General features: G+C 43.9%; 1 protein-coding gene across 1 annotated transcript in view; it reads right to left on the reverse strand.

Moving 5' to 3' along the window:
* PIK3R3 (phosphoinositide-3-kinase regulatory subunit 3) overlaps positions 1–14,460 on the reverse strand; it is a 75,668-nt gene extending 61,208 nt beyond the window's left edge. The window contains exon 1 of the mRNA XM_056130921.1: positions 14,340–14,460. Within this exon, the coding sequence (XP_055986896.1) occupies positions 14,340–14,445 (106 nt within the window). The 5' untranslated portion in view covers positions 14,446–14,460. The remainder of the gene's footprint in view (positions 1–14,339) is intronic.
* Between the last annotated feature and the right edge of the window lie 932 nt (positions 14,461–15,392).

Below are 15,392 nucleotides of genomic sequence, written 5' to 3' on the forward strand. Positions count from 1 at the left end.
AAAATACGATCCCAACAAAATACTAGATTAAATCAACTCCTGAAAGGCCGGAGCAACAGTACAGCAGGTCGGGCATTTGCTCTGCATGTGACTGACCTGGTTCAATCCCCGGTATCCCATATGGCCAGGAACAATTTCTGAGTACAGAACCAGGAACAGCCCCGAGCATCACCAGGTGTGACCCAAAAAGCCAATAAATAAATAAATAAATCAACCCCAGAAACACATGTAAAGAAATCTATACCATGATCAAGTAAGATTTATTCCAGGAATGCAATATAGGTTCAGCAAACAAAAATCAATCAATGTGATATACCATGTATTGAAAGGATAAGAATTTTTTATATCATAATAAATGCATAGAAAGCACTTTCATGTGGCCAGAGCAATAGTACAGTGAGGAGGGCTTTTACCTTCCATGTCCTAGACTCAGATTCAATCCCCAGCCTCACGGTCACCTGAGCATCACCAGGAGTGACCCCTGAGCATCACCAGTGTGACTCAAAAAATTTAAAAAAAAATTAAATTGAAAGTACTTCTAGGGGCTGGAGCAATAGCACAGCGGGTAGGGCGTTTGCCTTGCATGCAGCCGACCCGGGTTTGATTCCCAGCATCCCATATGGTCCCCCGAGCACCGCCAGGAGCGATTCCTGAGTGCAGAGCCAGGAGTCAGCCCTGAGCATCGTCAGGTGTGACCCAAAAAGCAAAAAAAAAGTAAAATAATAAAAAAAAAAGTACTTTTATATGTGGAAGAGATAATATAGTGGGTACGGCACTTATCCTGCACTTATCCAGGTTTGATCCTTGGCATCACCAGGCATGGCCCCAAGGTGCCTGAGCACCACCAGATGGAAGGGCTGTTGGATGTGGCCCACGCAACCAGAAAATTTCAGCTTTGCAGGGGCCACTGAGATAGTACAGCAGGTAAGGTGCTTGCCTTGCACGCAGCTGACCCGGTTCAATCCCTGGCATAGGACACACTGCCAGTAGTGATTCCTGACCACAGAGCCAAGAGTAAATTCTGAGCACTGCCAGTATGATCTAAAAAACAGAAAAATCTTCAAATTTTAAACTGTATTGAAGAAATTCTACCTTCCCTACTCTAATATAAAAAAATTTCATTTTTTTCCCAAGTTTTGCTTTTCACATTTGTATCTTTGTTAGGGACTACCATATATGTGACATAAACAGAAATTCCATTTTATTATGTTCTATATAACCGACTGTTTCTTTATCAATATTATTTGATCCATAAATCATTTCCCACTCATCTTCTACATTCTCACTGTCAAACAGTTTCCCTCTTCCTGAGATATCATCTCACACCACAGAGACTGGCACACACTCAAAAGAACAAAAGCAACCAGTGCTGGCGTGGATGTTGGGGGGGAAAGGGACATTCTTTCACTGTTGGTGGGAATGCCCTCTGGTCCAGCCTTTCTGGAAAACAATTGGACAGTTCTTCAAAAACTAGAAATTGAGCTTCCATATGACCCCGCAATACCACTTCTGGGAATATATCCCGAGGATACAAAAAAGCACAGTAGAAATCACATCTGTACCTATATGTTCATTGCAGCACTGTTCACAATAGCCAAAATCTGGAAACAACCCAAGTGCAGATGACTGGTTAAAGAACTTTGGTCCATCTACACAATGGAATACCATGTAGCTGTCAGGAGAGATGAAGTCATGAACTTTGCTTATAAGTGGATAGACATGGAGAGCATCATGCTAAGTGAAATGAGTCAGAACGAGAGGGACAGACATAGAAGGACTTCACTTATTTGAGGAGTATAAAACAACATAACATGAGCTGACACCTAAGGACAGTAGATACACTGGACAGATAGATTGCTCCATAGCTGGAAGCCTGCCTCATGAGCAGAGGGGAGAAGGCAGCTGGAATAGAGAAGGGATCACTAAGAAAAAGATGGCTGGAGGAATCCATCAGGATGGGAGATGTGTGCAGAAAGTAGATAAAGGACCAAGCATGATGACCTCTCGGTGTCTGTATTGCAAGCCATAATGCCCAAAAGTAGAGAGAGAGTGTGGGGGATATTGTCTGCCGTGGAGGCAGGGGGAGGGTGGGAAAGGGGGTTACACCAGGGATATTGGTGGTGGGGAATGTGCACTGGTGGAGGGACGAGTGTTGGATCATTGTGTGATTGTAACCCAAACATTAAAGCTTATAACTATCTCATGGTGATTCAATAAAATTTAAAAAAAAAAAAAACAGTTCCCCTATTCCAAGAGATTCCATTTCTGGCCTCTTTTCCATTCCATTGGTTGGTCTATCCTGTGCCAATGCCACATTTTTCATTAGTATGGCTTAATAAACACATTACCTAAAAGAGCAAATTATTCTAATACTGATTAATATCTTGTCATCAAATATAAATTTAAATGGAGCTTATCAAGTTATATGAAATATTCCACCATTACAGTAGTCCATCCCATTTGCCAGGTCATTTCCAAGGCCTCCAGTGACCACCTGAAATAATGGAACAGTACTGCACAACGGCTGGAGCGATAGCATAGCGGGTAGGACGTTTGCCTTGCCGATGCGGGCAACTCGAGTTCGATTCCTCCACCCCTCTTGGAGTGCCCTGCAAGCTACTGAGAGTATCTCGCCCGCACGGCAAAGCCTGGCAAGCTACCTGCGATGTATTAGATATGCCCAAAACAGTAACAACAGGTCTCACAGTGGAGACGTTACTGGGCCCGCTCGAGGAACTTGATGAACAAGGGGAGGACAGTGCTCCAGTGCTACTGAACTACAAATAAATTTTTTTTTTCCCCTATACATATGTACCTACCACTTGGAAAACAGTAAAAGGGACAAGTCTGTACTTGTAATAAATATAAATAAGAAAGTTCAAGGCAACTGAAAGGAAAAGTAAAAATGTGAACTACTGTTCTAAAAGAAATATTCATTTTTGCTTAATTTAGCTCAGCATAAAAGATAAGTTCTTGGATTCAATTGTCTCTAACTGTGGATCCAAATAAAGTGAGCTTTTTTCCACTAACTACTGTAAAAATAATATTTAATTATCAATGATTGTGTAAGGATAAAAAGAAATTTAGATGGACGTATTGGTTTATATTTATATTTGAAACATATTCTAGAAGGTTTCATAATTCATTTTGCAAAGGTACTTGAAAGCTATCATATCTTCTATTTCTTTCAAAGCAGTCTCAAATGTTACTCTAATTAGAGATCTGGAAATTATGCCGGCTCCATTTATGGTATCTTAGTCTATTCATTAAAAATAAGCAAGGATCTTTTTTTTTTGTTGTTGTTGTTATCTGGGCAAAGAGCTCCAGAAATATGATATACTGGTATATTTAGAAAAAGTAATTCAGAAAGAACAGAGAAAAAAGATTATCTTATCTACCTTTCATAATAGCCTAAATTCAAATATTATCTCTAAAGTCTTTCTTCCACGCTTCTTTTGAACTTCTTAAGTGTTTGTGAGTATCACTCTTTTGATGATTATCTATTGCTCCTATTATTATTCTCTTCTGAGAATAATAATTGTTTGTTTTCCTAAGCAAAAAATTTAAATTACAGACAATATAACTATTAAATAAATAATAAAATATCTCTCCACCATTTATAAAATTACCCTTAAAAAATCCTTCATTGAATCTTGTTTCTTTCCCTATAAAGTCAAGATAAAAATTCTGGCAAATACATATACATACAAAGGTGATCAATTCTTTCTGAACTTTAAAGTGTTTTTTTACCATTGTGCTTGAGACAATCCCTAGATTACAGCTGATCATTATTAAATCTGTTTCCAACATATAACACTTTTATTACCCTAACATTATAAAATAAATACTTTAAAAGCCTTTTATAAAATTAATGCTACAAAATAATTTTATGTAAATGTCTTCACTTACTCCCTCAGTGCTGGGCACCAGCCACTCTCTTGTCCCAGTCCCAACTTTTTTTTGTCCTTCTGCCACACCAGCACAATAAATCTCTCAACTCTGAGGAATCAATCCAACCACCTGCTTTCTCTATTCCAATACCACAACTGCTGAGTTCTGCAGAAGACAATCGCAAACTGAAAAATCCATGCCACTACAAATTTACAAGTCCCTAATCTTCGGATTATTTACCCAATTAGTGATGATCCTGTTCATCTGTAGCCTTGATCAGTGAACTTTTCCAGCCCCCAGCGATCGGTGGCAATTCCATATCTGAAGCACGACACCTCTCTTCTCTCACAACGGCAAATTCACAGGAAAAAGGAAATCTGAGCCCTCCTAATTCTCCAGTCTACGGTCTTCAAGCCCATCTTTTAAATGTTAAACAAGTGATTCCCAGACATAGCATAGCAGGTAGGGTGCTTGCCTTGCACGTGAGCTTGGTCCCTGGCATCCCATGCGGTCCCCCAAAACAATCCAGGGGTGATTTCTGAGTGCACAGCCAGAAGTGGCACAACCAACACCAAAAATAAAAAAGTAATTCCCAAGCTGAGGACAATCGGAGTGAATGGTAGGGGCATCAGGTACAACTGAGGGTAGGGAGGGACATTTTCTGTTAACGCAAATTTCCAGGGGGGGCGCTCAGTGACCTTTTCCTGAAAGGGGGGGCAGCAGGTCAAAAAAGTGTGGGAACCTCTGTGTTAGATAAAGGTATCTCCTTTCCTGAGGGCAATAATCCCATCTAATCTTCAAACCTATCACCTTACTAGTCATTAAATCACACACACACACACACACACACACACACACACACTTTATAGTGAGGCTGATCTCTATCACCTTCAACATAATAACTCATAGCACAAATTCAACTTCTTTTTGCTTTTGTTTGGGCGTCACACTTGCCATGCTCAGGGCTTATTCCCGGTAGTGCTTGAGGGACTAGACGTGGTATCTGGGACTGAACCAGGATCACCCATGACTCTTACACAGTTACCCTGTGTTCCTTACACATACTCTGTCTCCAGCTCTCAACTCTTCAATTAAAAAAAAAAATCCTGTTACTTTCAATCTAAGTGTCTCTCTAGTCACCTTTCTGCTTCACAGAAATCTTTCGGAAAATGGGGCTGGGGCTGAAGTGATAGCAGAATGGGTAGGGGACTTGCCTTGTGTAAGGCCACCCCAAGCTCCATTCCCAGCACCTCATATCTCCCCAAACCCCCAAGCCCTGCCAAGAGTGATTCCTGAGTGCGGAGCCAGGAGTAAGCCCCGGGAACTGCCAGGTGTGGTCCAAACCTCCCCACCAAAAAGAAAATGATCCATCCTTTCGGTCTATTTTCTCACCTCACATACAATTACTCAAGCTGTAGTAGGATTTGATTTCTACCTACACCATTCACTAAAATGTCCCAAGATGTTCTCAATAACAGAGAGCTTTCTGTATTTTCTAGAAGAAAACTTTTCTTGCCTTTTTCATTCATTCATTCATCATCCTGTTATTCGTCGATTGCCTCGAGCAGGCCCCAGTAACGTCTCCTTCATCCTAGCCCTGAGATTATATTCAAGGCTCTTTAGGAGAATGAGACCCATCATTGTTACTGGTATTTGGCATATTGGGTACGCCACGGGGAGTTTGCCAGACTCTGCCCTGTGGGCAGGCTACATTCCATAGCCTGCAAGTTTGTCCAAAGTAGGAATGAGATAATAAGATGTCATAAAAAGATGTTCTGATAAGATGTCACGCGGCCGCAAATGCGGCCGCGCGGTTCCAGGAGCTGGATTTTATAGTCTCTGAGTCTTGGCCGTTGATGGGATTACACGGCGCCAGGGGGCCTGGTGGTGGGCAGTTTCCTGCCCCCGCGCCTGGCTGTTCCATGCTGGGGCCCCTTGGAGGGAGCGGGTTGAGCTTCCCTCCCCGCCCCGACCAGGGCTCCGGCAGCCAAAGACCTCCAGGACCAGCCACCACCATGCTGAAACCACTCTCCGCACACATGAAGGTACTGGCAGAGGGACAAAGTCACGCGGGTTCCGGGGCCGAGATCTCCAAGCCTACCCGGATTTGGGCCGAGCATTTACTTTTGTCACACTGTCTTTCTGGTATTCTGTTTTGTTCTTTGTTATTTGGGGGCCGTACCCAGCTGTGCTCAGACCTTACTTCTGGCTCTATAGTCGGGGATCATTCCTAGCAGTGCTGAGGGAATCTTTTGGGGTATCAAGTCAGATCAGGTACCTGCAAAGCAAACACCATTCCCTACTCTCTCTCTCCAGTCCCACTTTTTTACTGTTAGATCATTTTTCTTCCTTCTTGAAAATCTCTTCCTATTCTTCCTGGAGTCTCATATCTCTCTTGTTTTCCTACTGTCCCTGCTTTGAGACTGAATATAATCGCGTCAGCATAATGTTTGAGAAGTTCCCAACTACCTATAAAGACCCAATGTTATATAAGGCGCGCAGTCTGGTCCCTACTCACTCTCCTAAGCTCATCTGCCCGCTGCACCCTCTCACCCTAGTCACTCCAGAGCATTTAAGCACACACTACTGGGTCAGAGAAATGGTACAACGGGCATGGAGTTTGCCTTGCACACAGCAGACCTGGGTTCAATCCCCAGCACCCCAAGCTCCACCGGGAGTGATTCCTGAGAACAGAGGCAGGAATAACCCCTGAGCACCAACTGGTGTGACCATCACACACACACACACACCAAAAAAATAAATAAATAAATAAATAAACTCTCACCAGCCTCTACAAATGGTTTTCTGTTCTGAGGAATTTTTTTTAAAGCCACACCCAGCAGTGCTCAGGAGTTACTCCCAGCCCAGAACTTAAGTGCTGCTCCTGGAAGAGCTCAGAGACAATGAGATACTCGGAGAGAACCTTGGCCTCCAGCTTGCAAAGCAGGCACACCAGACCTCTGAATAACCTCCTCAGTCCCATTTATGGATTTCTGTACCTCACAGACTGCCAAATCCTCCTCTCTGTCCTCTCTCCTCCCTAGCCCACTCCTATGACCTCATCTTACTCCTACCTTTTTTTCCCCACAATTTTTGTGCCATATCCTGTGATGCTCAGGGGCTACTCCAGGCCCTGCCCTCAGGAATTACTCCTGGCAGTGCTCAGGGGAACATATGAGATGCCATGAATGAACCTGTGTTACAGCATGCAAGGCAAACACCCTACCTGATATACTATTTCTCCAGCCCTTTGGCTACAATTTTTTAAAAACTCGAGTTATCTGTGTGTTTCATTCTTTCGGGGCCACATTTGGCTGTGTTCAGGACTAACTCCAGGCTGCAGGCTCTATTCCCAGCACTGCATTATGTGTTCCCTGAGCACTTCCCAGTGTGGCCCAAAAACATGAGGGCAGTGAGGAGGGGGGAGAATGAGATAGGTAACCTCTCAGGCAGTCCTCATAAAGTCTAAGAACACCCTAAAATTCTTGTCTAAGCGAATAGGTCAACGCAAGGCCATAGGATGCGATACTGCTTGAGCCCTGAGGTGCTTAGGAGATCAAGTGGTAAGTGGTGCCAGGATCAAATGGGGCCTGCAGCATGCAAGAAAATACCTTTACAACCGTATTTTTTATACCTCTCTGCTCAATATTCCTGGGCCACATCCCCAGTCCCAAGCATACTTCTTATGAAACAAGGTGAATAAACTATATTATAGGAAAATCTAATCTTTTATAAGATTAAAATATGGTATGACTTTTCCATTCATTTCATTTCATCATCCTGTTATTCGTCGATTGCCTCGAGCAGGCCCCAGTAACGTCTCTTTCATCCTTGCCCTGAGATTATACTCAAGGCTATTTAGGAGAATGAGACCCATCATTGTTACTGGTATTTGGCATATTTGGTACGCCACGGGGAGTTTGCCAGACTGCCCAGTGGGCAGGCTACATTCAATAGCCTGCAAGTTTGTCCAAAGTAGGAATAAGACAATAAGATGTCATAAAAAAAAGATCTGTTAAGATGTCGCGCGGCCGCAAATGCGGCCGCGCGGTTCCGGGTTCTGGATTTTAAAGTCTCTGAGTCTTGGCCGCTGATGGGATTACACGGCGCCAGGGGGCCAGGTGGTGGGTGTTACCCCCGCCTACTGGAATTTGGAGGATCTGGGTGGAAGATGCTCGACTCCAATTCGAGTAGGCTTGGAGGTCTCGGCCCCGGAACCCGCGTGGCTTTGTCCCTCTGCCAGTACCTTCAGGTGTGCGGAGAGTGGTCTCAGCATGGTGGTGGCTGGTCCTGGAGGTCTCCGGCTGCTGTAGCCCATTATTTGATATATTAACATTTGTTCATTATTTGATATATTAACATTTGTTCTATACTACAGTATCACTAGAAAGTGCCATCAAACTCCTAAAGAAAATCTACCGCAGAAAAGATAAGTTTTTATCTAAGAGGAATTAGTGAGGGGCTTGCGTTACATGCAGCCTACCTGGGTGTGAGCCCCAGTAACCCATATCCCATATGGTCCTCTAAACACTCCCAAGAGTAATTCCTGAGTGCAGATCCAGGACTAACCTCTGAACTCACCAGATGTGATCCCCCCCAAAAAAATAGAAAAACCTTAAAAAAAAGGAACTTGTGAACTTATCATAATTATAAAGAAACATCCAATCATAAAATTGGAATACCCAACCTACAGACCACAGGGTTGCAGGTGACCTAGTTTTTCAGTGAGTCTAAGCAGATATATTCCCCAACCACGGTGCCAGTGTGCCAGTTCTCCACCAGAATGTTACCTCATCCAAACTTGACCACGATGAAAATAGCAATCATGCCAGATAAAGCAAATTTCCTGAAACAATCTTTTTTCAGGCTTTCAAGAAGCTCAAAGATAGTTCACTAGTGGTGGCTGGCTATTAAACGAAGCAGTTGGGTAACTTCTAGATAAAGTAGTTCTCAAAATCTAATTCAGATTTTATTCAAGAGCCTTTCAGAATGCCCAGGAGGTCAAAAATATTTTTCTAAGTATTACTAAGACACTGTTTGCCTATGCACACTCATTCTCTCACAAGTCTACATGGAGTTTTCCAACAACTACTAACTATGATAGCTCAGTAGGTTGAATACAAGGGCAGATTTGGGATTAAGTACTTTTCACTAAGCCAGATGTTAAAGATTACAAACTCGAAGTTATTAGAAAAAACATAAATGCATTCCTTTCTTCTCGCTTTTTAAAAATTACAGGGATTCTCTCATTTAAAAAAAAATGTATGGGTTCTCTGTGCCAGAACAAAAGAAGCATGGGCAAGGTATTTGCCCTGCAAGCGATCGACCTAGATTCAATCCCTCTTATTCAGATGGTCCCCAAAGCACCACCAGGAGTGATCCCTGAGCAAAGAGCCAGGAGTAAGTCCTAAGTACCACCAGGTATAGATCCAACCACCCACCCCTGCCCCACACACACACAAAAATAGATGTTTTACTATTTTTAATGAAGTATTTTTAATTTCTCACGTTGTTTTAAATACCTATAGTAAATATCAAGATCTAACCCACTTAAACATTAGCACTTTTGAATTCTCAAGTTCTAAGAATATAAAAGGAAGGAAAGAATGCAAAAAGGTCCCCGGGGCCAGAGAGAGTACAGCGGGTAAGGAACTAGCCTTGCACACAGCTCACCCAGGTTCAATCCCTGGCATCCCCCCAAGCATGACCAGGAATGATTCCTGAGTGTGGCGTTAACCCCGACCATCACTGGATGTGGCCCCAAAACAAAACAAAAAAAGGATAACAATTTGGAGGAATTAAAATATTGAGAACAACTCTTCCATCCTTTACTTTTTGGCTAGAAAATGTAAAGTTTTAATTTTCTAATTACTACCTGAAGGCGACTCTAAAAATAGTTCCAAACACGAGTCTTGGGAAGAACAAAAAAGCTTCCATCTTTTAAAAATAATTATATCCATTTTTTCAATAATTACATTTTCTCAAAATAACAATGTCAAAACTAAAACGTGAGCTAACAGATCACTATGACTATTTATCCAGCACTCAGCATAAACTTACGATCACTTACATAACCCCCGAGTTTCTATACCAAAATCAGGAAATCTAGAAAGGCCTCTCCAACAACTGTTTTTTGTTTTGTTTTGTTTTTTTAATTTTTTTAGTTGAATCACTGTGACATATACAGTTACGAAGCTATTCATGGTTGAGTTTCAGTCACACGACGTCCCTACACCCATCCGTCCACCACTGTGTACTTCCCACCACCCCCACACCCTGCATTTATCTTCTTTCTCTCCCTCTCTCCTTCTGGGCATTACGGTTTGCAGAACAGGTACTGAGAGGTTGTCATGTCTGTTCCTTTATCTACGTTCAGCACACAGTTCTTTTCCAGAGTAACTATCCAACAACTGTTCTGCTAGGAATCATCCCAACTCCCAAAGCACAGCAGGACTAATCAAGTTGATAATTAATTAGTTCTCAGTACCACAATCTTAAAATTTCCAAATATGAAACTATCTATTTCATCAAACAGTTTAGTTCTACTGCTTCTGAGTAACATAAAAAGATTACACCATTCTGGGGTTTGGGAGATAGTACAGCTGCCAGGGTGCTTGCCTTGCATGCAGCTGACCCACATTCAATTCCCTACATTCCATATGGTCCTTAGAATACCACCAGGAGTAGTTCCTGAATGAAACCCTAAAGCATCAATCACAGGGTGTTGGCCCCCCCAAAAAAAAACAAAGTTATTCTGCCATAGACCAAAGAGTAACCATGGAACGAGGTGACCAGTATTTAAAATAACTCAGGTATTTAGTACCTGAAATTAAATTGTCTGTTATCTGCAAGACCCTGACCAAGTGAAGATGCTCATAATAGGTGGGGAGAAAATTCAATTCCATTGGGACATATACACATACATATATATATATATATATATATATATATATATAATTAAGTGCATAAGCCACTCTAGATGGAAGGCTTAGAAGGAGGAACTACTCTAATGGTCGAGGACCAAGAAGGCATATAATCTGGGTCCTAAGTATACACCATTGAAACAAGTGAAATGGGGCCGAAGAGATAGTACAGTGGGTACTATCAAAGTGAAAGACAGTCCAAGAAGAGGAAAAAGCATACTTTCAAGGAACAGAAAGCACGTAGAACTTGTGATGGGCTCCAAAAGGAGAAAGGAAAATTAAGTTGAAAGCAAAAACAGGCTTATAAACGATACGATAAGTAGGATGAGTTATTGTTTCCTGTTTTCCGTAAACTGGAAATAGGGTTGCTCTTTCTTTTCTGTTTTGCTTTGTTTTGTTTGGGGGCCACACCCACCAGCGAATGCTCATGACTTAGTCCTGACTCTGTGTTCAAGGATCAGGGCGGACAGAGCTCAGGGATGATGTGGTATATGGTGCCAGTAATCGAGACCAGGTAGGCTGAGTACAAGGCAAGTGAAAAATCAGGGTCTTTAAAGTCATAGGGAGCTGGAGCAATTGCACAGAGGGTAGGGCGTTTGCCTTGCATGGGGCCGACCCAGGTTCGATTCCCAGCATCCCATAGGGTCCCCCAAGCACCGCGAGGAGTGATTCCTGACTGCAGAGCCAGGAGGAAGCCCTGAGCATCGCCAGGTGGGACCCAAAGAAAAAACCAAAAAATAAATAATAATAATAAAGTCATAGGAAGTTCTTTAAAGTCACTGGAAGATTTACTATTGAAGGTAAAACCTCCTAAGATACTTTAATAATACTTTGGGGGGGTGAGCGAGAATACATCGGGTAGAAAGCTCGCTTTGCACGAGAGCGAACTGGGTACGGTCCCCAGCTTCCCTTATGGTCCCACCCCTCCCAGCACCACCAGAGTAATTCCAGAGTGCAGAGCCAGAAGTAACCCCTGAGGATTGCCGGGTATAGCCCAAAACCAACAACAACAATAATAATACTTTGGATCTGACAGAGCAGAAATGGGAGAATAGGTAAGTTAACATCCTGACCACATCAAACCAGGAAGAAAACAGCAAGAGCTCAACGCGAAAGAGACAAATACAAGACACGTTGCAACTTCTTCACCAGCAGTCTGAGCTAACAGCTTTTTGTTCCGTTTGGGTTTTCGGTTTGGGGGTCATACTCAGTGGTGCTCTTCACTCTGGGCTTGGGCACCACTTCTGTCCTGGTGCCCAGGGAACCATATGCCTTACCCACTGCACTAGCTCTCTGGCCTCGATTTACCTCGTTTTAAATATTTCAAAACCATAATTTATCATACAAAACAAAACTGGCTTTTTACATTGCTTTCACTAACATCCACTCACCTAAAATTCAATTAGCCAGCAATCCAGCCTACTCATTTTTTAAAAGCATTTTAGGGAATAACTAGAATCTAAACAAAGGCTGAAAAATGGATAATAAAGCATAGCACAGACATATTTTCAATATTCTGACAAGAATCCAAACATTCAAAATTTCATTCGAGGACGAGCATTTTAAACCTAAAAAAGTTTATGTCCATGGGAGACCCAAAGTTTGGATCACATTTTTCCATACAAACTTACAAGACCCACATCACCACATACATATTAACACCAACTTTTCTTAAAATCAGTTTTGGGTAACTCAACTCAACTTGGCCAATCTCTTCACTAGGCCCATCTATCTCGAACACCAGCGCCTTCATCATTCTCTCCCCTCCTCCCCACTCATCTCTCCGCCCAACAAATTCCCTTTGTATGTCTACAAGGCAAGACACTATATGATACAGTATGAGCTAAGGTAGTGTAAATATATAATTGCTAGAGTAAGAAAAATCTAGAATTATTCACCTTCCTTTTTACAGGAGAGGCACGAACGGTGTATTAAATTTCCATTTACATAAATGACAAATGCTTCTCATAAATTTGATGCTTAACCATCAGGGGGAAACAAAGAGGGAAACACACACAATAGATGGGTGGCAGATCTTACAAACTTTGCGAAACACTGAAAAGCTGTTTCTGAATTACAGTCACAGCAAATAAAGGAGATTCCAAAAAGCGAAGGGAAAAGGAAAAATCTAAAGCTATCATTAAGGCTGAAAGGGTTTGCTCAATTTTAGTATTAATTTTTAAATCGAGTGTCATTTAGCACTATGACTAATTAAAAAAAAACACAAAGAGTAATTCACTGTCCACAAGGACATAGAAAATAATTCTACATGCATTCTATCAGACAGCAATACTTCATTACACTTGCGTGGACTCAAATCCTTTCAAATGGTTCCAAAAATACAGTCTTTTCATAATTGAGATTCCCCAATGACACACAATGTTTTCTGTAGGCTTAGCTAAGACATTTTTTTTCAAATAAACAGTTCACCCTTTACAAAAATAAGGAGTCACAAAGGCCCTCTCCTTACTCAAAATCATTACATAAAGCACTGTCTCTAATTACAAACAGCGTTTGAAAATCTGACAGCTAATAATCATAAAATGAGGCTGACTTTAAAGAAAAAAATTACCCAACTTTTCCATTTTCCCTTCCTACCAGATAAAGGTCTCAGACAAAGCACGAAAGTAAAAATACATGCACACTTTACATTACGTGTAGCCAACGTATCACATATATGTCTCTATCACATTGATTCACGCAAGACACACAAAAGGTTCCTTCTCTTTTTTTTTCTTAGTAATCGAAGTGATTTTAAACCCCATCCCATAAATTAAGTCAAATCCCGGTAAATGAAAGAGCAATAAAAATCCTGCCCGTCTATCTCTCTGAGCGATTAGATTCTGCAAAGAAAAACCTCAGACTCGGGCCAGGACTGAATCAGAACGCCCAGTCCCTGGGAGAAAAAAAAAAAAAAAATCACTAACCGGCATTTGGTTTTCATAGAGAGGAAAAAAAGGGGAGTCTCAACATGAATAATCATGCAGGCAACCCAGTTTCAGAAGTTAACGAAGGTGAAACACCACGAACCCAACGAGACACACGCATGAAATGACAAGCTTTTAAAGGATGCCCCCCAAGGGAAAGGCTGGCTTCAAGACCGGGACAGAAAGCATCCTTTCGCAGGTACGAGAATCTTTCATTGAAAAAGAAAAAAGAAAAAAAAAAAAAAAGAGGGGGGTGAGGGGTGGATGAAGGCACGACAAAAAAAAAAAAAAACCCGAACCGACACGCCAAGGCGGAGAAGTCCAAAGAAACGGTCCCTCTGCTCCCACTCCCACGCCACCCCCCGACCCCCACCCCCACCCTCGCAGGACAATAGCATCGGGGTCCTCACTGCAAACTTGAAACGCCGAAACCAGCCGCAGTTGGAACTGCAGCTCTGCCGGCAGCTCTGCCCCTGGATCCTCCACCGAGCGCGCTCAGGGATCCTGCAGCCCGACCAGCATCACCACCGAAAGGTCCCGCTCGCCGACGCGGGGGATCCGACCCAGCCACCAGATCCGCTCTCGCGCTCCCAAGTACCTGGAGGATCCATTTCAATATAAAATATCAGTTCTGTCGAATAGGGCATCATCACCTCCCTCCAGTCTGCGTCATCGCGGTCCATGCTCCACACCGTATTGTACATCGCGCGGTCTGTCAGGGGCAGCTCGTCGGGAGATACATAGAAACCACCGAGGGGAATGGATACATAGAATCTCTTTGTTTCTCTCTACCGGATACTTTTTAAAAATCTGAAAACCAGACAGCTCTGGAGAAGTCCTGCACGGAACCTGGGCTTGGGGCTTCCAGCGACCGGGACGGGTCCGGCCAACTAGCAGGACGGGGACGGGGACCGGGAGGGGTGGGAGTGGGGGTGGGGGGTCCCCGACTCCCCTACGGCACCCAGCAAAACGCCCCCCGCACTCTCAGCGGACGGGCTCTCTTCATCAGAGCGGCACCTCTGGGGGGGGCAGAGGTGTTTAAAAAAAAAAAAAAGCGGTTTCCCCCAAAACCCTTCTGCACAGTCGCGCTGCAACGGGAAAAGCTCCCACCGCCGCCAGCGCTTTCCGCGGAAGCCACTTTCGTGCCCTTCCAGGGAGGGAGGAAGAACGAGGAGGAAAAAGGGAGAAAAAAAAAAAGAAGAAGAAAAGAGCGTGGGGAGAAAGGTGATGGAAGTGACAAAGAAAGACATAAAAAGAAAAAAAGGGGGGGAGGGGGCACTGCGTTCAAGTTTCGGGGTCCCACTGGTCTGCAGCGCAGATCGAGCCCCTCGGGGGTGGGGGGCGCCAGGACTGGGGTCCGTCCCCGCCGGCTTCGGAAGCGAAGCTGCAGCCACCTCGGGGCCGGGGGCCGATCGGAAGCCCGAGCAGCTCGGCTCGGCCGGGCGCTCCCGCCGGGCAGCCGCGAGCCCGCCCGCCCCCTCCCCCGCCGCCGCCGCCGCCAGCCCTCGCGCTCTGCCCGGGCTCCGGCCACTAGAGTTTCATTTTAACGGCGCGGAGGGGGACCCGCCCCCGCCCCGCGCTCCCCCGCCGAGGCGCCGCCCAACCGTGCCCGCAGGCGGGGGTCCGGCCGCCGCCGCCAGCGCCCCTGCCG

Source organism: Sorex fumeus, unplaced genomic scaffold (genome assembly GCF_029834395.1).
Source record: "Sorex fumeus unplaced genomic scaffold, SorFum_2.1 ptg000082l, whole genome shotgun sequence".
NCBI lineage: Eukaryota > Metazoa > Chordata > Mammalia > Eulipotyphla > Soricidae > Sorex > Sorex fumeus.